This window comes from Urocitellus parryii, chromosome 11 (assembly GCF_045843805.1).
Source record: "Urocitellus parryii isolate mUroPar1 chromosome 11, mUroPar1.hap1, whole genome shotgun sequence".
Taxonomy (NCBI): Eukaryota; Metazoa; Chordata; class Mammalia; order Rodentia; family Sciuridae; genus Urocitellus; species Urocitellus parryii.
This window is the reverse complement of record NC_135541.1, coordinates 7,479,776-7,507,604: the sequence shown is the minus strand read 5'-3', so window position 1 is coordinate 7,507,604 and position 27,829 is coordinate 7,479,776. Positions and strand designations below refer to the sequence as shown.

Genomic DNA, 27,829 nt, shown 5'->3' with positions numbered 1-27,829 from the left:
TGGGATAGTGGCCTTTTCTCTGGACCATTATACAGTATCCTTCTTTCAGAATCCCCAGGATGAGCATCCAGTCCCCACCCACACTGCTGGAGCTGGCAGGGTGCAGCCTGCTGAGCAACAAATCCAGGGCCATCCTGGATCTGGAGGACCTGCCCATAGAGCTCTTCCCACCACTCTTTGTGGAGGCCTTCAACAGGGGACACACTGAGGTCCTGAAGAAAATGGTGCAGGCCTGGCCCTTCACCTGCCTGCCCCTGGGCGCCCTGATGAGGCAGTCACAGATGGAGATGATCCGAGTGGCCCTGGATGGGCTGGACATGCTGCTTGCCCAGCAGGATCACCCCAGGTGAGGGGGACTTAGGTGGCCTGGAAGGGAGCACCCTCAGTGCCAGGGAAGGGATGGGTATAGGCAGGGAGAGTGGGTGCTGAAGTGTGCTCCACAGGCTTCCTGTGCTGCCAGCAAGGAGGGGTGAAGAGGCCTTGGCCATGCTGAGCCCCATCTGGGAAAGGCTTCCAGATGTGGAGGTGCTTGTGGCAGCTGTGGTGACCCACCCAGGAGGGTGTACCAGTCCCTGACTCAGACTATAAATGGGGGGGAACCAAGCTGGATTGGAGGGAAGTGGGTGGAGAAAAGTGAAACAGAAGGAAGAGGTGGAGCAGGGAGCAGCAGCTGAGAGGGGAAGGAAGGGGCCTCAGGGCAGAGACTCTGCTGTGGTCCCCACAGGAGGTGGAAACTGCAGGTGCTGGATTTGCGGAATGTTCCCCAGAACTTCTGGAGGATGTGGTCTGGAGCCATGGTTGATGCCTGCTCACAAGAGGACATTAAGAAGAATCAAGCATTGAAACTTGGTCCAGCAATGGAAGCTAAGCCACCCTTCAAGATTTTTATAGACTTGAGCCTCAGACAAAGACCCCTGGATGAATTCCTGACCCACTTGTTCCTGTGGGTCACACAGAGAAGGGACATGGTACACCTGTGTTGCAATAGGCTGAAGATCTTTGGGAAACCCACAGGCCACACCAGGAAGGTCCTGAGACTGCTGCAGCTGGACTCTGTCCAGAAGGTGGAAGTGCACTGCACCTGGGCACCCTCCACCTTGGCTGCTTATGCTCCTTTCTTGGGCCAGATGAGGAACCTGAGGAAGCTGCTTGTCTCCCAGGTCCGCGTGCCTGCCCACACCTCCCCAGAGGAGCAGGAGAGGCTGCTCTCGAAGCTCACCTCGCAGTTCCTCAGGATGGACTGCCTGCGGAAGTTCTGTGTGGATGCTGTCCTCCTCCTCGAGGGCCACCTGGAGCAGGTGCTGAGGTGAGTAAGTGGGATGAGCTTTCTCTGCAGACCAATATCAGTAAATATGAAAGTGCACCTACTGTGTGCCAGCCACTGACCCTCTCATGGTGAACAAGACACTGGAAGGTAAATAACCCATCATCTGTTCCTGTTGTATCCTGAAGGTCTATCTTCTAACTTGTGTTAGAGCAAAGGGCTAAACCAGGGTCCATGATCTGGGAGGTGTCACCATGCGGGAAACCAGCTGATGGGGACAGGATTTAGTGAGATTGGTTGTGGTTCCTTTCCTGAGAGGCCTGTGTAGCTACAGGGGTGCAAAGCAGGGTAGAGGAGAGGGCAGTGAAGGAGGGGAAGTCCCTACTCCTGTACCCCCAACAGGGAAGCTCTGTGCTCTCCAGCTGGGAGCAGAGATACCCACCTCTTACACCCATGTAAGGAAGGTTGTTCTGAGCTCCAGGTAATAATTCTGCAGTCCAGGGTGAGGAGCAGGGATGGAGGCCTTGCTGAGGGGGGTTAACCTCAGTAGATTTTGTTACATCTTGCCTGGATTTGAACTCCTACATGACTCCCCTTGACCTCCTCTGACCAGAGGTGTGGCTTTCCCCTTGTTATTGAGGATGGGGTTCTTAGAGATGGTGGATCCACCTGGTCAAAAAGTGGTGGTAAAAGTCTCAGATGGAAATGGGGTTACCTGAACTGGAAGATTCTGCATAATGTCAGCCATGTTCTAATGGTGACATTGGATTAGGGACAATTCATCTTCTCCCTCAGAACTAACTGCCTTGTTTCTCCTTAGGCACCTGAAGACCCCCCTGGAGGCCCTCTCAATAACCAACTGCCCGCTCTCATATTCCGACTGGAATTATCTCTCCCGATGCCCAAATACCAGCCAGCTCAGACGACTGGATCTAAGGGGCATCAAACTGACCAGTTTCAGTCCAGAGACCCTCCAAATTCTTCTGGAGACAGTTGCAGCCACCCTGAACAGGTTGGACTTGGAAGCCTGTGAGATGACAGACTCCCAGCTCCAAGCCATCCTGCCTGCCCTGAGCCGCTGCTCCCAGCTCAGGATCTTGTGCTTTTTGGGGAACTGCATCTCCATGTCAGCCCTGAGGGACCTGCTGCTTCACACTGCCAGGCTGAGTCAGTTGAGCATAGAACTATACCCTGCCCCTCTGGAGAGCTATGATGCCCAGGGTGCCATCCACCCAGGGAGATGTTCCCAACTCTGTGCTGAGCTCACAGCAATAGTGAGGGACTTTAGGCAGCCAAACGTCCTTGTGTTCTGTACTGTCTCATGTCCTCAATGTGGCCGCATGTTCCTCTACAACCAGGGCCTCATTCACTGTTCCTGTCCAACACCTGCCTAGTTGGGTGTGTGTAAAAAGCTGTCTTCTAGGCAACTGGAGGTATAACCGTGATGCAGTGTGATTGTGAAGGAAACTGAGAGCCCAGCATTTCAGACACTGCTTGAAATGTGGATGGGGAAAGGAAACTGAACCAGGGGGCTACATTGGAAAAAGCCCTTGAAGATTGAACCTTCTGTATAGAGCCATATGTGTCTGTATTGGGTCATAACTAGGGATCTGGATTTCTAGAATGGGATTTAGGCTTCATGCACATATGAAGAAGCTATTTTTTTTCATGGATGGTCCATAAATAAATAGTCAGAAATGAACAGAATCTCAAGGTGAGTCTTCTCATGTCTTCTGTGATGGATTTACCTGGATTTCTAATTTAAACCTTGGGATTCTCCAGGAGCTTATGGAGAAAGATGGCCCTGGGTTCTTGGTATTCAATTAGGTTCAGCCCTGGGAACTCAAGGTATCAAACTGAAATTTGGTCATTATATGTGGCAGCTATTCTGTGGCTTAAGGCATACAGGTGCCCACAGCAGGCCTGGAACATTCTAAGTGGTCAGTGAAATTGGAGGAAAACCATCCCTCAGGGGACTTCAGTGCCATCCAGACACTCAGCGCTGGCTCCTCCTTGTGGGTCTGTGTAGACCCAGAAGTCTTGGATCCCAGGCTTTGGCTGCACTGGCAACAGGCCAGAGCCTCTGGGCCTCACCAAACCTTGCCTGCCATCCTGCTGGTAGTCTTTCCTCAATTAAACTAGCAATGTGTACCAATACAGGTATCCAGATGACCCCTGCTGTGACAAATCTCCCCTATGAGGTTCACGGAGTTTTCCTGGGCCCCAATCTGGATTCCATTATGGAACCTGCTTCTTCATTCTGCCGAAGGCCCTCATTGCCCCCAACAGCAGACATTTCATCTCCAGTCAACCTAAAGGACCTACAGTTCCCAGGAAGTGACGGTTGATCATCTGGCACTCTATGTGGTTGGGGGCACCCCAAGGCACAACATTCACAGCTACTGCTGATCCCTCCTATCAACTCAGTGTATAAGTGGTCATTTATTTGGGTCCTGGGTTTTGATAAAACACCACCAAGGATGATTGGGAGCTGTTCCTGGTGAGACTACCTCTCATCCTTGGGTTATTCTCTATGGACTTTTCTCCCATCTATGGGTATCTGTACCTTATAGAGGCTTTTGCCCCAAATACACTGTCCTGACTTGGTCCCAAGTACCCCTATGGGATCCTGGTCTTACGCTTACCCAGCGGGGTTGACAACCACTTGAGCATCACCATGCTCTCAATAGGTGATACTCAAGACTGGGGGATGGCCCATGTTTAAATTCACACCCTATGTCTCATGGGTGGCTCCTCATCTATTCCCTCCCAGAGTCCTCTAGGCTGCCTCCTGTCTGACCTATGGTCTCTCTCACCCCAGATCTAAACCCCGCAAAACTTATCTGCTTGTGCAATCAGATCTGGCTTCAATATCCTTTGAATGATGACTCTTAATTGCCACTTGAGGGCACTCTAGAGCCCAATGTTATCAGGGATCTCTTCAACTATTGTGAGTGTTCAGGGAAAATGGAAAGAGATGTCATATGCTCAGGCCTTCTCCTTTCCATGTCCTAATCCCTCTCTCTCCAGCTCTTGCTCTCCCACACAAGTTCTCTCAGGCCTCACCTCCCCTACACCTTCTTCCAAAGGGACAGAGGATTCTATCCAGGACTTCTCCTTTCACCCACTTGGTGAGACACCCACCATGACACAGTTCTCTTTCTGATGAAGCTACCACAACAACTGTCCCCTCGGCACCTCCACCTTCTCTTCTCCTGCCACACGCTCACAGGCTGCCACTGCCCAACCCACATCTCTGTGTCTGATTCACGAGGTGGCTGGGGTAGATGGTATAACCCGGGTTCATGTGCCTTTCTATTTGTCAGATCCTTCCCAGACATAAAAGTGGGTTAGTTCATACTTCAATCCCCACCACATATATCAAAGAGTTTCAATATCTGGCTCAATCATATAATTTGACCTTCCATGATGTCCATATGTTCTTGTCTACCACCCCCCTGCCTGAGGACCATAGGCGAGTTTGGGAGCAAGCTAGAAATTATGCTGATGAGGTACATCAGACCTCCCCTGCCCATCTGATTGACATTGAATTGTCCCTACTGGGACCCCAACTGGGATTAGAATTTTCCTGGAGGAATAACTAGTAGAAACCAATGCATTACTTGCCTCATGGCAGGACTTAGAAAGGCAGCCATAAGGTTTTCAAATATGAAACACTCCAAGAAGAATTCCAAGATAATAATTTAAAAATTCAGCATTTTTTGATCGCCTGACCAAGGCTTTATTACACTATATTAATCTGGACCCTGAGGGTCCAAATGGAAGACAACTACTGAGGACATAATTTTTCTCCCAGATTTTCCCTGATAATAAGGCCAAACTAAGGCACATTGAGAGGCAGCTCCTGACTCCCCAAGAGAGGCTCTGGAAGTGAACCCTTTAAGGTGTATAATGAGGGAGACAAGAAGGCCTGAAAGTAGAGATACCAGATGCTCCCTCAAGCCATCTATCTGGCCTCAGCATCTATGTTTGGTTCCACTGGCCCAAGGAAGTGTCCCTCAGGTCTGCTCAGACCCTGATTTAAATGTGATTAGATGAGTCATTAGGCTTGTACGTGTCCTAAGCCTTGTAAGTCTCTGGGTCTTTGTCCTAAATGCCATCAAGAGGGACATCGGGCCATTGACTGTCCCCAAGCTCATAGGAGCTCCCAGATATCCAGCCTTCATGGTTCCCCTTTTCAACTCGTGGAGTGGCTGCATAGGATTCACAAGACCCAAATCCCCATCACCCAACCCCACTACCATCACTCCATGGAAATTCATGGCACTCTAGATCCCAATGTTATCAGGAATCTCTTCAACTACTGTGTTTTTAAGAGATTACTTCAGGGTAACTCTGCTTATTTCAGGTAGGCCCTTCTCCTTCCTCCTAGACACTGGGGCTACATATTCAGTCCTCAAGGTGTTCTGGATGCCAACTACCAACCCTTATAGACACCTAGCCTTGTTTGTGCTTGTGGCTCTCTAATTTTTACTCATTCCTTTTTGGTCATTCCACAGTGTCCTGTTCCGCTTATGGGAAGGGACATACTCACAAAGTTGTAAGCCTGTGGGTCTTTGTCCTAAATGCCATCAAGAGGAACACATGGCCATTGACTGTCCCCAAGCTCATAGGAGCCCCAAGACATCCAGCCCTCTTAGTTCCCCATTTCAACTCTTGGAGTGGCTGAAGAGGATTGACAAAACCCAGGTCCTCATCCCCCAACCACTACCATCACTCCACGGAAACTCAGGGCACTCTAGATCCCAATGTTATCAGGGATCTCTTCAACTACTGTGAGTGTTGAAGAGATAACTTCAGGGTAACTCTGTGTATTTCAGGTAGGCCTGTCTCCTTCGTCCTAGACACTGGGGCTACATATTCAGTCCTCAAGGTGTTCTGGATGCCAACTACCAACCCTTATAGACACCTAGCCTTGTTTGTGCTTGTGGCTCTCTAATTTTTACTCATTCCTTTTTGGTCAATCCACAGTGTCCTGTTCCCCTTATAGGAAGGGACATCCTCACAAAGTTGGGGGCTATGCTCTCCTTCTCCCCTCATAGTCTCTTCCATGCAGACTCACCTGCTGCTCCCCTGACCCTCACCCTTACCTTAGGGCCATCCCCTACTCTGTTGGCCAGTACCTTCCCATGACCCACTTCTGAGGTGGACGTTTCCAGTCCTTCTATCACCTCACACACGAGCCCATTCACATCTGTCTCAAAACCTCCTCCATTTTCTGCCCAGTCACAACACCTGCTCTCCCCCCTTGCTGATGCTGTCCCTCTCTTTTCAGAGCAGATTTGATCACATTCTTCCAACAGCTTTGCTCTTTCATTTGGGTATTTGGGCTGCTTTGGTCCCTGGCCTGAGGGCCCAGGACAATGACCACACACCTTCTTCCATTCACCTAGGGCTCTTCTTTACCACACACTGGCCTCCCTTGGGGAAGTGACTTTGCTCTTCCTCAACCTTCCTTCTCACAAGTCTACTTCCTAGAGATGGCAGTGACAAATCTCCACTCTAGAGATGAAAGTTAACTTAGATCTTGGCTCAGCACCAAGTTTCTTGACTTTCCCATCCCTTCCCCTTGGCGAGTTCACTCTTGCGTCTTGGTTCTCAGCTCCTCTGTGGAGCTCATGAAAGCCCTGGCCAGGCACCAAGACTCTCTATGGCAAATCCTGGAACTAGGGAAGTAGTGGGTGAGGACTCCCTTCTCTCTGTCCCAGGAAGGCTTCAGCTCTGGGGCCAGAGAATTGTGTGGTGGTGACCCCTTTTCACTCTGTCCCCTCCCTCACTCTGGTTAGTCCTAGAGCTGGGGACACCTCCCTGTAGCCACTCCAGCAATCCAATTTGCCATGGGAAACTCCCAGTCCAGAATCCCATCTGGCTCACCTCTCGGCTGCCCCCTCACCCACGTAGCCCCACTCCATTTGGCTCCTGAATACTTCGACCTTCCATTCAGTCTTGGCCCTTTTATGACTTGGACAATGATCACCTAATGGCACCTTGGAGCCCAATATTTTATGGAATCTTTATAACTTTTGAAAGCACTCAGGAAAATGGAAGGAAATCCCTTCTATGCAGGTTTGTCCTCTGTCCAATCTAAGCCTTCCCGGGCTCCTCTTGATTCCCCGCCCAGCTTCTACTTGCCACTAAAGCTCTGGACTCCTCCAGAGACCCTCCTTTTAGACAAACAAGGACCCAGAATCCTCCTCCCTTCTTCTATTGGCATTGAACATTGTAAAGCCCTGGGCAGCAGTGTCCCTGGCCAAGGCCACACTGAAGATAACATTGAATTACAAAGGACAGACTGGCTGGATAAGAGGCCTAAGACTAAAAAAATAAGTGTCAATTTAACTTTTCCCTTGGCTACAATACAGAAGAAAACTTTCTCTCTCTCCCCATCTCCCTGACCTCACATGCCCTTTTCACCTTTATGTGGTTGAAAGGCAGGGGTTTTCTCTACATGTCCTTGGACACATGCCGGGGCCAAGCATTGCCCCGGATCATTTATCTATTGAAGGGTCATGACCCTACTGTTCGGAGATGGGCCCCTTGTGGCTGCAGCCTCTGGACTCATTAATGAGAAACTCAATGTTGGGGCCCCACTCAGCAACCTGGCTCCCCCTCACCTAAAGGAACTTCCCACCTACAAGGGCTGACATTCGTTACCCCCTGTTGCCTTTAATGTCTACAGGTTTTTCTGGTGGAAGATCCTACTCTAATTTCCCCACCTGCTCACATTGAAACCCTGCCACTCTTATTCCTGCTCCTCAGGACTCTTCTACCTCTTCTCCTCTTTCCCATTCATGCTTAGAAACTCTGGGGGAGCTTCCTCCCCACCCCTCACACACACAGGAAGGCCCCTCACTCCAGGCGACATACACATGGTTCACAGATGGCTCCTTCTTCCTTCTGGAGGGAATTCACGGGCAGGGTAGGCGACAGTCTCTCTAGCCTCAGTTGTGTAAGAGCCTCCACTCCCAATATCAGCAGGCTGAACTTGTGGCCCTCATCAGAGCCTTCACTTTGGCAAAGGGAGCTTCCCTCACTGTCTACTGCCCCTTGAATTACATTTAGACTGGACTAAACTCCTTCCTTGGCTCTTCCTCTGTTACAGCCCCTCCCAAAGAAGCCACTCGACACCTCCCCTTTGAGCTTCTGTATGGACAGCCCACCTCCCTGCTCAGCCCACCACCCTCTGATTCTCCACTACCCCTTGCTCCTCATCTCTTCTGGCCCCTTCTTGCATAAACTAGGATCCTTCTTTGGCAACACAGGGAAGTTGTTCTGGCAAAGACAATTCTGCTTCTTCTCTTTCTCCCACTCTGTCTCCTGGTGACCTGGTACTTTTACCACCCCTAACAAGCCTGCCTCCTCCTATCAATTCTCTGAAATATTGACTGGACCCTATCAGGTCATTCTTACCACTTGTTTGGTGGCCCACCTTGAGGGCATTCCATATCGAGTTTCTAACCCCATTTAAAACAGTCCTCTCTGCCCCCTTATACAGTGAGACCCTCAGCCCCTCTCAAGCTGCGTCTCTCCAAGGTTGAAAATCTAATCATCCTTTGGTCTCTGAGGACCACAAGAACACTGAGTGCCATCATTCCCTTTTTCATTTTTTTAAGAGAGAGAGAGAGAATCTTTTTTAATATTTATTTTTCAGTTTTCGGTGGACACAATGTCTTTATTTTATTTTTATGTGGTGCTGAGGATCAAACCCAGCGTCCCACACATGCCAGGTGAGCGCGCTACCACTTGAGCCACATCCCCAGCCCCCCTTTTTCATTTTTGCCTCCTCCCTCACTCTGCACTCACCTCCCAGGGGTGCTGCCACCAGGGATTACCATTCCAGTGTCCAGGAGACTTACAGCAACTTGCTCAAACCATACTAGCCATACAATGCCAGCTTGATTCTTTAGCTGCTGTGGCTCTGCAGAATCCAAGGGGCCTTGACCTTTTTGGGGCCAAGAAAGGTGGATTTGTCTGAACCTACAGGAGGAATGCTACTAACATGGCAATCAATCTGGTCAGTAAAGGACAAGATAAAACAACTCCAACAAGACCTTGAACATAGGAAAACACAGCCCTCCTCTGCTGAAGGAATACCAATCCCTCACCAAAACTGGGCCCCCTGGACAGCATTGCACCACCACTCAACCTCCCTCATTGTCCCAGTGATTCAAACACTGCCCCTTCCCAGCAGGAGGCAGTTAGAGAAGATTGACCTACATCCCTGTTCCCCATGGGGCCCAACAAAAAACAAAAAAGAGGGAATATAAGGTCCTTCCTTAGCACCTCCATGGCCATCTTAACTGCCAGCTGCCATTTCAGGAAAAAGCTTCACTTTCCCACCCAAGGGTGTTTCTGAGAAAGGCTCACCCCCCACACACACCAACCCGACCCTTAACCACCAGCTTTGGGACCCGCTCAGCTCTGATTTCCTGAGCCTCCCCCATAAAGGACCCAGAACTCAAGGCTGTTTTGCCCTCTCTCCATAGAGAGATGGCCTTTCCTTGTCAAGTCTGAAAAGTAAACTCCCTTATGTATCTCTGCCTGGTCTCCATGTTTCACTTCTAACTTACCCTTCAATCTCTTCCATTAGGTTGTATTTCCTGAATTGAAAAAGACTAGAAATATGGTTCAGTGGTTAACTGTCCCTGGGGTCACCCCTGGTACCAAAAAAAAAGAAAAAAAATAGTGACTTGTGGGCTAGGGATGTGGCTCAAGTGGTAGCACGCTTACCTGGCATGCATAGGGCACTGGGTTCGATCCTCAGCACCACATAAAAATAAAATAAAGATGTTGTCACCAAAAACTAAAAAATAAATATTCAAAAATTCTCTCTCTCTCTCTCTCTCTCTCTCTCTCTCTCTCTCTCTCTTTAAAAAACAGTGACTTGTGTCATATTCTTTTACTGAATAAAATTTGGGGGTGGGTGTTTAAAAACAAGTGGTTGTAGTGGACACAGTGGCACACACCTGTAGTTCCACCAACTCAGGAGTTGGGGCAGGAGGATTGCGATTTAAGGACAGCTTGGGCAAGTTACTGAGACTTTGTCTCATAATAAATACATAAAGAACTGGGGATGTGCTCAGAGATCAAACAACCCTGCATTCAATCCCCAGTTCCTCCAAAAAAGAGGGGGTTGGGAATGTGAAACAGAGGTTCCCTTGATGCTCTTTTACTATTGATATGCTCAAGTTTGTGACCCCCAAAAGACCGCCAGAGACTGAGATCGATGTAAGCAGTAAAAAGGCATTTGTTGTGAGCTAGCTCAGTCCTCCATGCACACAGCAATCGGTGACTCTGAGAGGCCCCAATCCAAGGGTTTACAGCAGTTTTATATACTCTTTGGGGAAGGCAGGAAGTTCACATATATCATAGCATCTCTTAGCAAATCATCACACACCAAAGAAAATCATAAAACAACTCTAAAATATGATTAGCACATTCACTGGCGGGCACAAGTTGAGTAGGGGTGATTGGTGAGTACAAGAGGGGGATTCCTTTGAAACAATTGGTTTAAACCACCAGGAAAGTAAGTTCTGAACTACATGGTTTCCCAACACGTTATCAACCACCATAAACTACTGGGAGGGTCATCTGGCATCCCAAGTATTTTTTCTGTCTCATACTGATTGGTGATTGCTAGGGGTTTGCTAGGGGTCCTCACCTAGCCTAACTGAGTCAGGGACACCTGGTGCCTCAGATCTCTCCTGTTATTTGTAGATAAACAACTCAGCAGGGTGGGTATGTGCCTAGGAGTGCTCTGTGAGTTTTTCCAATGACATGGGTCATGCCCCCTTCCTTGGACAGGCTTTGCTTTGAGGTAGAGGCTGATTTCTCAAAATTGGAGTCACATCAGTTTCTCACTATATCCTTGTGGCTTTGAATCTTACAATTTTCCCCAAAAAATTTCTCCCTAACCTTCTCCTCCCTGAACTTCCTTTCCCTGATCTTCTCCTTCCTGGTTTCTCCTCTCTAATCTCATTTTCTCTGAAACACCTTTTTAAAAACAACCTGTTCCTGCTGATGGGCAGAATCACAGCCTTTGGGACAGGAGTCCCCTGGGTTCCTCCTGTGCTAGCAAAGTAATAAACATTCTTTTTCCTTTTTCTGAAACCTGTGTCCTGTTTATTGGATTGACACTGGGGAGACGGACCTTTTACTAACCCTTATATAGTGCCCCTGGGTTCAATCTTCAATACTAAAAATAAATAAATAATCAGGCAAGCAAGCAGGATGAGCATGCCTATCTCTCCATCATTGGCGATTATTCCTTTTATAGTCCCCATGCTTGCCTTCCTGGCTTTAAAGGGTTTTAAACACTTTCCTACAACCACAAGCACTCCAAACTGTTGCCATCAGTTTCAGACAACTCAAGGAAACTGGTTGTGTCCTTGCTGAGGATGTCTATCAGCTGTGAACTCCTGTACACTTACAGGTGGAGCTAATGGTGAAAGTTTTCCATCAAAATGACACCATTCCATGTCAAACTCTGACAAAACAGGGCTGAGGGAGGTGCTAGGAAGAGGGCATCTTGAACTACCCAAGTAGCTGGGATTTTAGGGGCAGGTCACCAAACCTGGTACTACACAATATTTTTAATAGGCTGGGCTCTTCTGTTTATTTCCCTGGATTTCACTCTAGTGACATGCTTTCACATGTACAAGACACACATGACCATCGATCCTCATCTCAGAATTAGCATTTTCCATCTCTTATTTCCAAATGCTCTCAAATGCTATATGTGGCTTTTAGCATTGTTTACATTTTAAACTGAGCATGGTGGTACCTGTCTATAATCCAGCTATTCAAGAGGCTGAGCAGGAGGATCATGAGGTTGAGGCTAGTCTGGAAAACTTAGCAAGATCCTGGCTCAAAATAAAATATGACTGGGAGCCAAATATGGTGGCAAGTGTCTGTAATCCCAGTGGCTTGGGAGGCTATGGCAGAAGGATAGTGAGTTCAAAGCCAGGCTCAGCAACTTACCATGGCCCTAAGCAGCTTAGTGAGAACCTGTCTCAATAAAAAATAAAAAGAGCTGGGGATGTGGCTCAGTGCTTAAGCACCCCTGAGTTCAATGGCCAGTATGAGGAAAGAAGGAGATGAAGAAGGGGGAGGAGAAAGGGTGGCAAAAAATAATAAGGAGGAGGAGGAAGAGAAGAAGGTAAAGAACAATAAAGCTAAGGGCAAATGGACAAGCCAGACCAGAGGCAGAGTCACCCTCGAGCTGACCATTCCCTCTACTGGGCACAATGAAATCTGGCTCTAGAACCCAGCAGTGGGAAATTGCTTGGAGGAGATGGGACACACTGGAACAAGCCTGCCCCCTAGTGGCTGATTTACAGGTGGCTCTGGCTTCAGATTTCATTTTTCTGTGTTTGGTGCTCACTCTGGAGAGCAGACTTGAAAATTAATTCAAAGAAGGAGGAGACTCAACATGGCAGTGGGCGGGGAGGCAGCGCTTTCAGTACCTCCTCAACCACGGGGACAGAGAGACGCATTACAACGTTCAGATTCTACCTGCTGAGAAACTCCTAGAAAAATTCCACTGAAGTAAGACCTGCTGGGGAATTTGGGGATTATTGGAGGTGACAGTTTGCCCCAGATGGGTGAATCTCTGCCTCGTGGCGCAGAGGTCCGGCCCACCCGCCCGCCGCTGCCTGGTGACCAGCACAGTAGGAGGCAGTTCAGCAAGGTGGGCATAGAGACCCTATGAAGAGGTTGCTAACCAATCCTTCATGAAACAGCGAACCAGAACTGAAATCAACCGAGACTGGGTCAGACCAGAGACAGGCCAGACCCACCCCTCCCATCGGACACTCTGGCAAGGAGCCTGGGGCCCGCCATAGCAGAGAGCTGACATCACCAGATTTCAGCGGATGGGATCCCTTCCCAGCAGAATCGGCTTTAGCAGGTGTGTGACTCCCACCTCCACCAGATACATACAGCTGGGAAACCTCAAAAATCTCACCCCAGAGCTCCGTGGGCGTGACTGTAGCGGCCAAGGGAAGCAGAGGGGACACCCCACCCCCAACTCCCTCTACCGCCAGCAGCATGGGCGTGACTGTAGGGGCTGAGGGAAGCAGAGGGGACTCCTGACCCCCAACTCCTACTACGGCCAGTGGCGTGGGCATGACTGTAGGGGCCAAGGGAAGCAGAGGGGATTCCCGATCCCCAACTCCCCCTACCACCAGCGGCGACACCCAAGGTCTTAGCCACCAGTTCCCGGGGGCGTGCCCACCAAAGGGGTCCGGACAAATTAAACTGTCAGTTCCCAGATCACCCCTCCACGGCCCTGGGGTTTGGATGAATGACAGAGAGTGCTCAGTCGTTCAGGAAATAGGTCACGCAGTGGGGCTGCAAGTGTAACCAGATCCTTGGAGATCAAGAGCTATGTAATGTTTTGAACAACTAATAAAAAAAAGAAAATTAATTCAAAACTAGATCTCCCCCACCCCAGAAAGTGATTTTCTGTTTGTTTATTTTTGTTATTAGACACAGTGGTGGGGGAAGAAGCACTGTTGGTGCACCTAGGTAGTGTCCTGATGCTTGGAGAGCTTGAACTTGAATGCAATCTGATGTTGGTCTTCGAGTCTTTTAGGGCTCACTTGAGGTCTCTGTGAGCTAGATATGAAGGTGCTGGCCCCAAGGCCTTGGTTTCTGCACCTGAGATATGGGGCATCTTGGAGGTCGCTGGGTAGATGAAGCTGGAAAACTGGATCCTAGTTGCTGGTGAATCTAGCTTTCCTGCTGAGTTTTGCTTTTCCTGGACTAGAGATCCCCTGAGTCCTGCTGTAGTCAGAGCCTGGCCTCATGTCATCTCTGAGAATCAAGGGCCTCAACTCCCCATCTGCCTGCATGGCCAGTCTTGCTACCCTTGTCACTACAGAAATATCCCTGACCCAAGAGAAGCTTTACTCCTCTGTGTAGTGCAAATCATCAGCCTTCAGTCAAGTTGCCCAGGGTGCCAAGCTTCCCAAGGTCACAAGTGCAAGCCAGTCTTTCCCACCTGGTGCCACTGAGTCCTCTGATAGTGTCCCTATTTCTTGTTAATTCACTCTGGGGAACTTGGTCCTCTCAACAGCCTTCTGGAAATGAAAACGACCTCAGGCCATTTGCAACATTATGCAAGCCTGCCAACTGGCTCTTGGCAAGCCCTGCCCTGGGGGCACCTCTCCAGCCCCACCTCCCTGCTCTCCCTAGTTCAAGGTGATGAGTTGCCATTACCCCACCTAAAACCAGTCTTGTCAGAGGACCTTAGCAGGCAGAGTCCAGTCTCTATAATCCACTGAGGGTGGAAGCTGTAAACTCTTAGAGAAGTTGGGGAGAAGTGGACATGGGTCAAAGGCATGTGTCCCAGTCATGGTTTGGATATGAGGGAGGTGTCCTTTAAAAGCTGCTGTATTAAGAAGGGTTACTCTCCCTTTACCTGGGAAGGACGAGGTCACTGAGAAAGCCCAGAGGCCCCGTTAAGTCACCAACCCCCGGGCAACTTCAGTGTTTAGGGGAGGATTCCTCTCCCTGCCTGGGCGGAGAATTTAGGAGCTTGTAGGTGCTTTCTATGGCTCATCCCTTGGCGAGATGCCTTGGTCCCCTAAATTTAGCATGCCTGAAAAGCCACCAAGGAAATTGTTCAACAAAGATTCCTGGGTTCCACTCTCACAGACTCCGGGTCGGAGAGGAGAATTCGCATCTCCAGCAGCTCCTAGGCACTGGGATCTGTCAGCATTGATGGCTCCCCCTATGGCACTGCCCTGTCTGCTCCTGGGGCCCCACTTCCTTCGAGGTGGACAATGCAGGAGCCGCCTCAACACAAGCTCTTTTTGTGCATTGTGATTTCTGGAACAAGACCTTAGAAGGGCCCTGGATCCCTCGGACTAGGGAAGCATGGAAAAAGTTGGAGAAGCTGGCGGGGCGGGGGAGGGGTCAGAGCAAACCTGGTGGAGAGCCAGGAAGTGCCCTTCTGTTCTGATGGGGAAGCTGTCTGTCCTTGCAGGAGGCACAGACTTCCTCAGCTGCCCCAGAAAGCCACCTCTGACTTCAGAACGCCCAGGTCTGCAGGGAGAGCTGGTGGGGAACCCAAGGGCACACCACAGAGAGCGCCCCTGGGAGGAAAGCTACCTGCAAGGACTGGCATCTGCTCCCACTGTGCTTTGGGTGTTCCCCTCAAGACCTTGGTCACTTTGCTCCATTAGAAAAAATTTACAGGAAATTTACTTACAATTTTAGGGGCCGTTAGCAAAAAGCCTGATTCCATCTGAAGATTGAGAACCATCTTGTCACAAAGCCATGAAAAGTTCATTTCTGTTTTACTATAAATTACTGTAATTTCTAAACCTGTTTGCAATTCATGCCTATGACTTGAACTCACCCATGCCTGGCTTTCCCTAACCAGACAACAACCTTCTCTGGAACCTCAGTGGCACCTCATAAATTCTAATATTGGGGTTTAAATTTACACCCTACTTTGAAATATCATGCCCTGTAGATCATTAACCTAATATCCACCTTTGTATTATACTTGTCAAAATCCTGTTAGCTGTAAGTTCTCAAGACATCCCCTTTGCAACTTTCTGTGCTATAAAACTTTGTTCCTGGATGCTGATGCGCTGGTCTTAAGCCTGTGTTCGGAGAGACAGCCGCTGATCAGTCTCATCATGTACACAAACACAAGCTTGCTTTAATTTAATTTAAAATTGGAGTTGGTGGTCTTTTTTGTGTCAGAGTTCAATAATAGATGCTCAGGTTATATTTGTAGAGGAACTCAATCATGCTTAGTTGGAGATAACATATGGGGTTTACTTTATCAAATTCATAGAAATGCTTTTGTTTGTATCTAACTTAAACTACACACTCCTCCTGTCAATGTGCAGAGGCAGATTTGGTAAAGGACTGTGACATCCTACCACCACCAAGGGTTGGATAATGGGATTCACTTTGACCCTTTCCCTCATGAATGCTAGATGATTCACCTTGTATGTAACAACAACAAAAATTAAAAATAAAATAAAAGTTTCCACCTAAGTGGGTCCAGCCCAGTAGCTCAGCCTGTCTCCTACCTGAAAAGGCCAGAGACTCTGAAAGGGTAAAGTTTCTAAGCTGCAAAGCCTGAGTTAAAATGTAAAGGACCAGGCATTGTAAACCTGCTTCTAAACTGCAAAGCATGGGTTAAATTCCTGAGGCAGTTAGGACAAGGCCCTACTGGCCATTTAGTTGATTTATAGCCTAAGATCCTGTGCAGCTTGTCATGTAGACATTCAGGGCCTAAACCAATCAGTTTAAATGTAACCCCCTCCTTGGGAATGACCTATCACTCCAGCCTGCCCTGTTCCCACCATTGAATGCACTAATAAAGTCTAAGAGTTGTTGTTTGATTTTCCCGTGGTGTATGGTGATTTGTTAAAGGAGACTGTGATGTATGTAAAATCCCCGCCCTCCCCAAAAAGTGTACTTAAGCATTGTTCAACCCCTGCTCTGGGCTCTGGGCTGCTCCCCTTTCTTGAGTGGGCACGGAGCCCCAGCATGCTGGAATCTCAATAAATCCCCTTCTGCCAATTGCATGAGTGGTCACTTGGTGGTCTCTTCCTCTGACGTTTTGCCGGTCCCTTACAATGCCTCTTAAAAAGCTGGTGACATCCCTAACGGAAGGTCCTACATAAATTGACCTCTGATTAATTAGTCTGTCATGTGTTCCCAAGCCCAACTGCTTTGTGCTTCAGAGAAATGTGGCCCTGTACTACACTCCAGGACGCTTGTGGCCCTTGATAATTGTCTCAAAGCAACTTATGTAACCTTCCCAAGGAAGGTGGGTCAATGAGACAATGCTAAGGACAGATAGACCCAGGATTGCATCCAGTGCTATTTATTGGAGTCTAAAGGACAGAAGCATGTCTCAGGCAGCAGCAAGACGCTGGACTTCCACTGGGATGATACCTGGACATTCTCAAAAGCGATAATGCGTCTGACACGTCAGTGGATATTAAGAAACAGGTCAAGACAGGCCTGGTGGGGGCCCACCTGTAATCCCAGCAGCAGGGGAGTCTGAGGCAGGAGGATGGCAAGTTCAAGGCCAGCCTGGGAACTTGGAAAGATCTTCAGCAACTTAGAGAGATCCTGTCTTAAAATTAAAAAATATAAAGTAATGGTGAGTAAAACATCCTTGGGTTACATCCCCAGTACAAAAGAAATGGTGAAAGAAAAGTAAAGTTCTGGGTATCAGAGACTGGGACAACATGTTTCTGTGATTGTTAACAACCTTGTTGGCCTCTAGGGCTTGGGATGTGTGTCAGGATCAACTGGTGGGTAAAATGGTGGTTATGACTGAGATGGCTCTGGTCACATCAAGCTGTATCCCTATGCTATGGTTTGGCGCAGTTTCATGTATTAGAAAGATTCATGTATAGGAAAGATAAGCCTCATTGTGGTGATTTTAGGAGGCAGAATCTCCTGGGAGGTCGTTGGGTGTGTGTTTTTAGAAAGGAATGGCTCTCCTGGGATGCTGCGTCAGTCCTCCTGAGAGCTGTTTAGAAGCCTGAGCCTGAGCCTCTGGGTCTCTTGCCTGTCATCCACCTAGGTAGTCTGTCCTCAGTTAAACTAGTGGTGCCCATTGAAGGTATCCAAATTCCCTTTCAGCAAAATAGTAGAATCATTTGGGTGGATAACACTTGCAAATATTTCAAAATGAAACTGAACAAATTACAAGCTCTGGTGGCGGGGGTTGCACATAACTGACAGATCTTCCCCTAACACTTCCCTCAGCTGAGGACTGGGCTAATGGGATTGTGCAGTGACCTTAGCCTTAGCTTCCCAACCAAGGATGAAGCGAGATCCATCCAATCTTCATTTGAGGTGTTCTAAAGCTGCCTGTGGACGTGTTTTAATTATGGCTTGAGTAATTCTCCACACACAGTGAATTGAAACCCACTTGGATGTGTAAGCAGACTGCAGCTCGCTCTTGGAACTGGTAGCAGAGTCTGGGCCATGCACAGCCAGCCTATCTGTCACCCACAGAGTGATCTTTGTGCCTCACCTTCTCTTCATGGAAGTTCCTTTTCTGTGGCTCTAAGTCTAACTTGCTCATGTGGTGGGCAGAAAGTTCTGAGCGGCATTTGTTCTGCCCTGCTGCTGGACTCTAGGTTCAAATAAAGCCAAAGATCTGTAAAATGAAATCTGTCATCATTTGTCCTTTTAAGAGTTATCATGACTAAAAAGGGACTTGAAGATATCCTGGTGTCTCCACACCCCTTGAACACTGGAAGGGCTGTGAGGGCTCTTAGTCTTCCCAGAGCCCTGGGGATAATATCACTCACCTCTCTTTGAGCTGCTCATTTTTGACTCTAGGTTCATTTGTGCTGTGAGACAGCACACAAATGTAGGACGTCATGACAAACAGGACCGGGTGTGTAAGGGTGGCTGGGTCAGGCAGATGGGACTGGGTTCCACTCCTTGTGTTATAGTCCAGCCAAAGTGACTCCATATTGTTTTGTGACTCCATCTTGTAAAACAACCATGCCAAGTAGAAGGTCATGACAAGGGCAAGATGTTCTTTTCCTTTTGCTATAGAAACCTTTAAGAACATGGAACTACCTAATGGGGCATTGTTTCTGTAATTAGGGGAATGGGGCTCTGTTTCTGTAACTGGGGTGACTGGGCTAATTGTGATTGGTTGAGCGTCCCTCCACCTGACTGCATTCTCCTGCTTCTGTAACTTGGCTTGCTTGCATTGGCTGGACCCCCAAACACCCCTTTTGTGGTTTTCAGGCTTATAAGGAGCAACCTTGCAATTGTTCGGGGCTGATCAGGGGAACAGCTTTATGTCGTGGTCAGTCGCCATCTGTGTGCTTCCATAAAGGCTTGATTCAATCACATGTCAGTGGTCTAGAAGTCAATCTGTGAAACCCCGGGATGATGCTTTAACTATAACACTTGGAGCGGCTACTGAAAGATGCAGAGTCCTTTGTGCACCTGCATCAAAACAGTGTAGAACCCCTTCTGGAACACTGGCCAATTTCACCTGTACAGTCTAGGAACCCAGAACCCATGCTTTTCTAGAGAAATGAGTGAACTTCATCAAAGCTAATTCAGGGGGCTGGCAACATTGCTCCGTGGTAGAGCACTTGCTAGCATGTAGAAGGGCCTGGGTTCCATCCAAGGCATCACAGAAAGAAGTAAACAAATAAATAAGTCCAAAAATGATGTGAACACATTGGGAAGGTTTAATTGGAATAGAACTATCCACCTGGTAGAAATATTCAAAAAGAAAGAACCAGAACCCACATGAAAACAATGGAATGCATTCTTTAATTGGTCTGGACAGGTGGATCAAATTGATGTACTGAAAGATTCTCTTCCAAAAACGACTGCAAAAGATGGCTTGGTGGTGTTCAGCTGTAGTCCCCGCAGCCCAGGAGGCTGAGGCAGGAGGATGGTGAGTTCAAAGCCAGCCTCATCAATTTAGTGAGGCTGTAAGCAAGGCTACAAGACCCTGTCTCAAAATCCCCCCTGAGGGTGTGGCTCAGTGGCGAAGCACCCTTGGGTGCAATGCCTGGTCCCCAAGACAATAACAAGTAGGAAAAGCTGGTTGAAGTGGCACATGTCTGGAATCCAGCTACTTGTAAAGTTTAATTAACTCATATCTTCTCCCAATTTTACTAATTGGGGGCATAGTCCATGCTTATTTTTTCCAGTCCCTTGACATGCAGCACTGGGCCATTTATTTGAGATTTTTTCCTAATGTAGGTATTTCTTGCTGGAAACTTCCCACTTAGAATTACTTTTGTTGTGTCCACAGGTTTGAATATCTTGTGTGGCCCTGTTCATTGGTCTGCAGGCATTTTACACTTTCATTGTGATTTCCTCAATGACCCATTGTTTGTTGGGGAGCACGCTGAAGAATCCCCATGTTTTGTAACTGCCCGGGGGTTCCTCCTGCTATGGACCTCTCATGATATTCTGTTAGGATCAGGGGAGAGACTAGGAATGATTCCATTCCTCTGAAATTCATTGAGATTTATTTTGAGAATAAATGGAGAATGTGTCATGTGCTGTTGGAAGGCTGTTTGCTCTGCAGTGTTGGGTAGGTGGTCTGTAAATGTCTACTGTGTGCAGAGATGATCTGTCCAGTGCTGAAAAGGGGTGTTGAAGCCCCACTGTTATTACTGTGTTGTCGTCGACTTCGTCTTTTACATTCCAGTAATATCTGTTTTGCACATGTGGGTGCTCGGGTGTCTGGTACATGTACGTGTACAATTGCTGTCTCATGTTGCTGAATTGACCCTTGATCATCGTGTGATCCCCTTGTCTCTTTTTATTGTGTTTTAGTCTCTAGTCTATTTTATCTGACAGGAGTCTAGCCATTCCTGCTCTAGGTTGGTTCCTTCATGTGGAATATCTTTTCCATCCCTTCACTGTCACTCTGTGTGTGTCCTGAGGTGAAGTGACTTTCTTGTAGACAGCAGGTAACTGAGTCCATTGAAACAGAAAATCTATTCAGTCACTTTATGTGTTGTGATGGAGAGTTTTATCCATTTACATTCAACATTTATGTTGAGAGATGCAGGATTATTTCTGACTGGTCTTACTTGGTTTGTTTTTCTGATTGCTCTTTAGGTCTCTTTCTCTCTTTTCCTCTCTCACTCTCCCATCTGTCTCTGTGGGTTGGTGTTTTCTTCTGGGATCAGCTTTGATTTCCTTCTTTGTCATTTGGGAACATGCTGTCATTTTTTTTCTTGGTGGTTACTCTGAGCTTTAGAAATATTTTATAGTTTTAAAGACTCTTTTGAGCTGAACACAGCCTAATTCTGTGCACACACAAGTGCTCTGGATATGGGCCTTTCCCCTGCAATCTGTGCTCTGGTTTCCTTGATTTCCTCCTTCTGTTTTTGTGCATTGTCATCTTCTTACTGTGGCTCTGCTTAACACTCACCGTTTTGCCTTTAACACTCACCGTTTTGCCTTTAATTATCCTATTAGTGATTTGAAAGTCTAAATAACATTGTTATTTAAGCCAGGCACAGTGCTGTATGCATGAAACCCCTCAGGAAGCTGAGGCAGGAGGACCCTGAGTTCAAAGCCAGCCTCAGCAATGGTGGGGTGCTAAGCAACTCAGTGAGACCCTGTCTGTAAATAAAATACAAAATAGGGTGGGGATGTGGCTCTGTGGTTGGGTGCCCCTGAGTTCAGTCCCTGGTACCCCTCTAAAAATAACCATGGTTGCTGGGTGGAAATATGGAGGGCTCCAGCTCCCCAGAGGTGAAACCCATAAGTGGAAGATATAATCCATAGCCCCAACACGCCCCAAGGCCAGTCTTGAGACCCTTGCCGCTGCAGCAATTTTCTCCTCCCAGGAGAAGCTTTACTCCTCCGTGTGGTGCAAAACACCTGAGAAACTGCTGTGACTCCATTTCTGAAAACAGCTTCTACTCAAAGCCTGTCCAGAGGGAGGGGGTGTGACCCTTGTCCTTGGAAAAACCCACAGAGCACTCCTAAGCACATACTCACTCTGCTGAGTTGTTTGTCTGCAAATAACAAGAGAGATCTTTGTTGCCAGGTGGCCCTGACTCAGTTAGGCTAGGTGAGGACCCATAGCAACCCCCTAGCAACCACCAATCAGCATGAGACAGGGAAATACCTGGGATGCCAGGTGACCCCCCAGTAGTGTATGGTTGTTGATAACATGTTGGGAAACCATGTAGTTCAGCACGTACTCCTCTCGTGGCCTAAACCAATCAGTTCAAAAGAATCCCTCTTTTGTATTAACCAATCACCCCTACCCAACTTGTTCCTGCCAGGGAATGTGCTGATCAATGTTAAGAGTTGTTTGATTTTTCACGGTATGGAATGATTTGCTGTGTGATGTTGTGATGCATAGAGTATCCCCCCAAAACCTATAAAATCTCACTGAACTAAGGACCGGGACTCACTCCCTGGGACTGCTGCACTGGGAATGGTTGTGAGTCCAGGCTCCAGCTTGCAATAAAGACTCTTGTGTGGTTGCATCGGATTCAGCTCCTGGAGGTCTATTGGGGTCCCAGGAATCTGGCATTACACACCAGCCTCGGGTAACATTGCCTAGGGCTACCTCCTGGGTGTGTCAAGCTGCCCAGGGTCATTCAAGTGCAAGCCAGCCTTTTCCACCTCAGTGGCAGAGTCCTCTGATGGTGTTCTTGTTAATTTCTTATAGTGAACATGGTCCTCTCCACAGCCTTCTGGAAATGGAAAGAGGTCTCAGGCCATGTTCCAACACTACCCAAGCCTGCTGGTGGTTTCTTAGCAAGCCCTGCCAGGGGCACCTCTACAGCCCCACCTCCCTGCTCTCTCTCTCCCCTAGATCAAGGGGATGAGTTGTCTCCCACCTCCCTTCTGTGGAAACCTCCAGCAGAAAATTCTGAACATCTCCCCACACCCCTTCCCACTCTAGTGGCTTGCTCATAAGATTATTCCGAGAGACCTGACAGAATGTCAGACTGAAAGACTGTAGGACAGAAAGGACAGGACTCTTTGAATTTGGAAAAGCCCTTGAAAAAGGAAGACCATTGAGGAGGAAAGTTGATCTGTGTCCTGGTTGGGATGGCACCTCCCTGGGTTATGGAAATCCAGCTAAAACCAGTCATTGTCAGAAGACCTTTGCAGCCAGAGAGGGCTTCTGAAACTGCATTTTGTCAATGGTTATCCAGGATTGAGGAAATGCTAATTATCAGAATATACTTGGAAAATACTTGAGTATGGGGAAAAGGGCTAATTAATCCATTGGATGGATTAATCCACTGATTAGATTACAGCTCTCATGATCTGATCATTTCACATCTTGCATTAATACAGGAGCTTTTGGGGGACACCTCATATCCAAACTATGACATGCCTTGGACCCATGTCTACTTCCCCCAACTTCCCCAAGAGCCCATAGCTCCCACCCTCAGTGGATTATGGAGAGTGGACTCTCTGGCTACTAAGGTCCTCTGACAAGACTGGTTTTAGCTGGATGGAAAGGAACTCATCACCTTGAACTAGGGGAGAGCAGGGAGGTGGGCTGGAAAGGTGCCCCCTGGCAGGGCTTGCTAGACAATTGATAGGCTTGGGAAGTATTGGAACATGGCCTGAGCTCTGTTTCCATTTCCAGAAGGCTGTTGAGAGGACCATGTTCCCCAGAGGGAATCAACAAGAAGCTGGGACACCACCAGACGACTTGTTGCCACTGAGGTGGGAAAGACTGGCTTGCACTTGAGTGACCTTGGGCAGCTTGGCAGACCCTGGAGGTGGCCCTGGGCAACTTGACCCGAGGTTGCCCTTTTGCACCACACAGAGGAGTAAAGCTTCTCCTGGGCAGGGAAGAAACCTGCAGTGGCAAGGGTGGTAAGACTGACCTTGGGGGAGTTGGGGAGTTGAGGCCCTGGGTTCCCAGGGGCCACAGGCAGCCAGGCTCTGCCTGCACCAGGGGTCTCAGGAGCTCTAGTCCAGGAAGAAACAACACCCAGCAGGAAAGCTAGATTCACACACAGCCGGGGTCCAGTTTTCTAGTTTCTTCTCCCCAGAGCCCTCCAAGATGCCTCATTTCTCAGATGGAGAAACCAAGGTCCAGAGGCATGGTGAAGTGTGCCAGCACCTTCATATCTGGCTGAGACAGACCTCAAAGTGAGCCCCACAAGAGTCAAGGCTAACAATGGTTTGCCTTCAAGTTCAAGCTCTCCAAGCATCAGGACACTGCCCAAGTGCACCACCATCACCTACCTGCTGTCCAACAACAAAAACAAACAAAATCACTTTCGGGGGTTGGCGAGGTCTGGTTTTGAATTAACTTTCATGTCTGCTTTCCAGAGTCAGCGCCAGTCACAGAAACCAAATCTGAAGTCAGAGCCACCTGTAAATCAGTGTCAAATGAGCCACTAGGGGGCAGGCTTGTCTCAGGGTGTCCCCTCTACCCCAAGCAATTTTCTACTGCTGGGTTCTAGTCTAGAGCCAGATGTCATTGTGCCCCTAGAGGGAATGGTCAGCTCGTGGGTGGACTCTGCCTCAGGTCTGGGTTGTCCACTTGCCCTTAGCTGGTTTATTTTTCTTTCTCTTCTTCTCCTCCTCCTCATTCTCGTTCTGTCCCCCTTTCTCCTCCCCACCCTCTTTTTTTTGGTACTGGGGAATGAACTCAGGGGTGCTTAACCACTGAGCCACATCCCCAGTCCTTTTTATTTTTTATTTTGGACAGGGTCTCCCTAAATTGCTTGGGACCTTGCTAAGTTATTAACGCTGGCCTTGAAATTGCAATCCTCCTGCCTCAGCCTCCCAAGCCCTTGACTGCTCTCATGCCCACTCTGTTGTCTTTGAATGTCAAACAATAGCAGTCACCATGCACGGAGGATATATTGTGCATAAAGTTGGGGCTTATTATTTTTATCTGAATTCGACATTGCCACATTACCATTGTACCCATTTGATAAGAGGAAGAGACAGATTCAGAGATGGGCAGTGACTCCTTCAAGGCCACACAGCCTAGGAGGAGTGGGACTGAAATTCCCACGTCTGTCAACACTCTTGGCTGTTACATTATACTGTCCCTGTCCTCAGCGAGGTCCAGTAGCAGCACCACCTCCTCTGGGAACTTGTTAGAGAAACCATTTCTGTGCCCACCTCAGACCTGCTGATCCACTCCGGTGGACCAGTGACCCTGGGTTAACAGGCCCCCGGGGGGAGTCTGGTGCTGACGGAGGCTGAGTGAGGTGGGACGTAGAAAAAGCTGCCTCCTGGGGGAGATGGAAAACCCTCCCCTCACTCAAATGGAGCTGCTGCTGCTACTAGTTTTGTACCCAGATTTGTTGATCGGTGGCCATGTCGACTTTTGGACATTTGCTACTCCAGCTCAAGTACTTCTGGCGCCTTGGTGTTCACGGTCCCTTGTAGCGTGTGGGTTGAGTGTAAGACCAAGGAGAGCTGACCACGTACAGAAAGACATAGTCCTTGGGCTGCACTCATGGCCTTCCCACTGCCCATGACCATCCCAGCTGCCCAGAATGGACAGAGTGTAATGGAGCCTAGCAGACCAACAATGTCAAGTGCAGACAACCCCCACCTTGTCCCTTCTATGATGTCCGCATCCTCATCCCTAGAACCTGTGAATATGAGCTTATGTTCAAAAGGGATTCTGCAGGTGTGAATCACTGAGGGATTGTGGGTGCATGGGAGGATTTTCCTGGACTGTCCAGTGGGCCCAGGGGGGGTCCTTGTGAGGGGAGGCAGAGGGAGAGGAGAGACGCCCCTGCTGACCTCAGAGGTGGATCAGCCATGAGCCATGGGAGGTAGGTGTCCCCTAGGGGCTGGGAAGGCAAAGGAAGAGTCAGCCAAGACCCTCCAGAAGGCAGGCAGTCCACAGACCCCTTGTAGACTTTTGGCCCTCAGGACCATACAAGAACAGACCGGTCCTGCTTTAAGGTGCCGGGACTGTGGCATTTTGTCACAGCAGCCATAGCAAACTAATACACACTCTTGCTGGGCTTCTAGCATCTGCCAAGTGACTCAGAGCCCCACATGTGCTATTCCAGGGACCTGAGCCATCCTCTCGCCTTCTGCCTGTCCCTTCAGCTTTCCCACCTTGGCCAGAAGTCTATTCCCAGGTAGGCCCCCCCAGCCCCTCCTGGCTGGACCAGGCCTCCCCGCCTCCACTGTGGCTCTTTGCTCTGAAGAACCACCCGACCTGATCTTCCTCATTCCGTCCTTCATGGCCTCAAGGTCTCTAGTCCCCTATGCCTGTCCCCAATGCCTCTGCCCTATATTTATTGACTGTTCCTCTGTATCGTTCCAATTTTAGTATATATGCTGCTGAAGTGGGCACATATTGACTGTTTCTCTCCTCCTGCTGGGCTGAGGCTCCATGAAATTAGGCCCAGCCTAATCAGCACCACAGCTGTGTGTGGAGCCATTGGATGGGGCTGGCCAGGTGAGGAAGGCCAGGGCCACTCTATGCTCAGCTGTTTCCTGGAGCTCTTCTGGCACAACCTTCCTGCACACCCCACTTCTTCCTGTCATTTACTCAGTCAACAGACATTTATTGAACACCTAGTATGTACCCACCTCTTACTTCCAGGCCCAGGGGACAACAGTGTCCTAAACAGATGAGGACACTCAAGGGAATAAGGAAGGAAATGGAGTAGGTGCTGAACTAACCTCAGAGCCTGAGGCCAGCAGGTGGCCTGCCAGCGGATGACACAAACCCAGGCTTCCCAGCTCTGAGTCATATTATTGTCTATAGCGCAAAATCATCGCTGAGACACGCTCATGCCCACGAGCCAAGCACACAGGGGGCTGAGGGCTTCCTCTGCCGTGAGGCACGAGGTACAAGGGTGAAGCACGCACACCAGTGACCACAGCTCCTGGACCCAAATCCCGGCCCTGGGCCTCAGTAGCTGTGCAACCTCAGGCCACTCAATCTTTATGAGCCCATTTCCGCATCTGAAGACAGAGGTGACCCAGTAACCTTGGTTCTACCTTAGATAATGGGATCCGATGAAGCATCAGCCCCTGCGGGCCCAGACCCTGACTCCAGTGCGTGCTCAAGCTGCAATAAATGCCAATCTTGGCTTTTTTTCCTGCTTATGTTTCTTCTTCTTTTGGTCATTTGCTAGAACGCAGTAGCAGGTCCCAAGGAGGTAGGAAAGACATTCACGGTAGAATAGTTCCCTCCATGATCTATTTGTTGTTTGGTTTTGGCGGCAGAACACATCGGCTGAGCTCATCATCAGGTCTGCTTCTCCCATTGGACCAGAGGCTCCCTGAGGGTCTGGGACCTGACTTACAAGGACACAGGACCTGAGTTACACGGACACGCTGGGGTGGGGGGTGGGGGGTGCTAAGGACGGGAAGGCGGACAGCTGCCTTCCTCTCTGACTCTCACAGGAGGAATCCACGGGAGGCACTTTGCTCTGAGTCTGGAGGGCGAGACCCTGAGCCCTGGGAAGAACAAGGATCTTCCGGAACCAGACTGGCTGGGCCTGGACATGAAGGTCCAGTGGAGTGGAGGCTTATGGGGCACAGTGAGGCAGAGACTCAGGGGCGTGGAGTGAGGGTCCAGAGAGGAGCCCTTAGAGAGACCGTAGGCCTTTCACACACGCAGCCGATGACCACATTGGGTGGACTCCTGGCCTGGGAGAGGGCAGCGCCTGAGTTCTTCTGTCAGTAGATCCCCTAATGCCCTGACCTCCTACCAGAAGGCTCCCCCTTCCCCAAATCCCTAAAAAGACTGGAGAGCACAGAGGCACAGGGGGCATGGGACGTGTCTTCCCTTGCTGGGAGCCAGCGAGGCCCTCCACAGCCTGGGCAGCGGTGGAAGGATGAGCTGGACTCCAGCCTCACTGCCAGCTCTCAGGGTGGGCTGCCTTCCTCCTGGCCACACCAGCTGCTCCCGGGGTCTTCGTGGTGGGCTCATCATCAGTTCTGCTTCTCCCACTGGACCACACGCTCCCTGAGGGTGGGAGCCAGCTGTGAGAGCCTCGGGGAATCCATCCCTCTCTGGGCCTCAGGTTGCCCCTGTCCTTGTGAAACAAGGGGTAGAGCTTAAGGGCCCCCTGGCCT

The 27,829-nt window shown here is 49.1% G+C and overlaps 1 protein-coding gene across 1 annotated transcript; it reads left to right on the top strand.

The window, feature by feature from the left end:
* Window positions 1–59: 59 nt before the first annotated feature.
* Window positions 60–27,321, top strand: LOC144249152 (PRAME family member 12-like). The gene is made up of 4 exons (XM_077791360.1): window positions 60–182; window positions 1,191–1,306; window positions 2,085–2,485; window positions 27,155–27,321. The coding sequence occupies exons 1-4, from the start codon at window positions 60–62 to the stop codon at window positions 27,319–27,321; spliced, it is 807 nt and encodes a 268-aa protein (XP_077647486.1).
* The last annotated feature ends 508 nt before the right edge of the window (window positions 27,322–27,829 follow it).

Excerpts from the sequence above, each read along its gene's own strand:
- LOC144249152 (XM_077791360.1), top strand. The coding sequence starts at position 60 with ATGAGCATCCAGTCCCCACCCACACTGCTGGAGCTGGCAGGGTGCAGC. Across the intron at positions 1,307-2,084 it reads CACCTGGAGCAGGTGCTGAG|GCACCTGAAGACCCCCCTGG; the intron begins GTGAGTAAGTGG and ends GTTTCTCCTTAG. Across the intron at positions 2,486-27,154 it reads GGAGAGCTATGATGCCCAGG|GAGGAATCCACGGGAGGCAC; the intron begins GTGCCATCCACC and ends TGACTCTCACAG.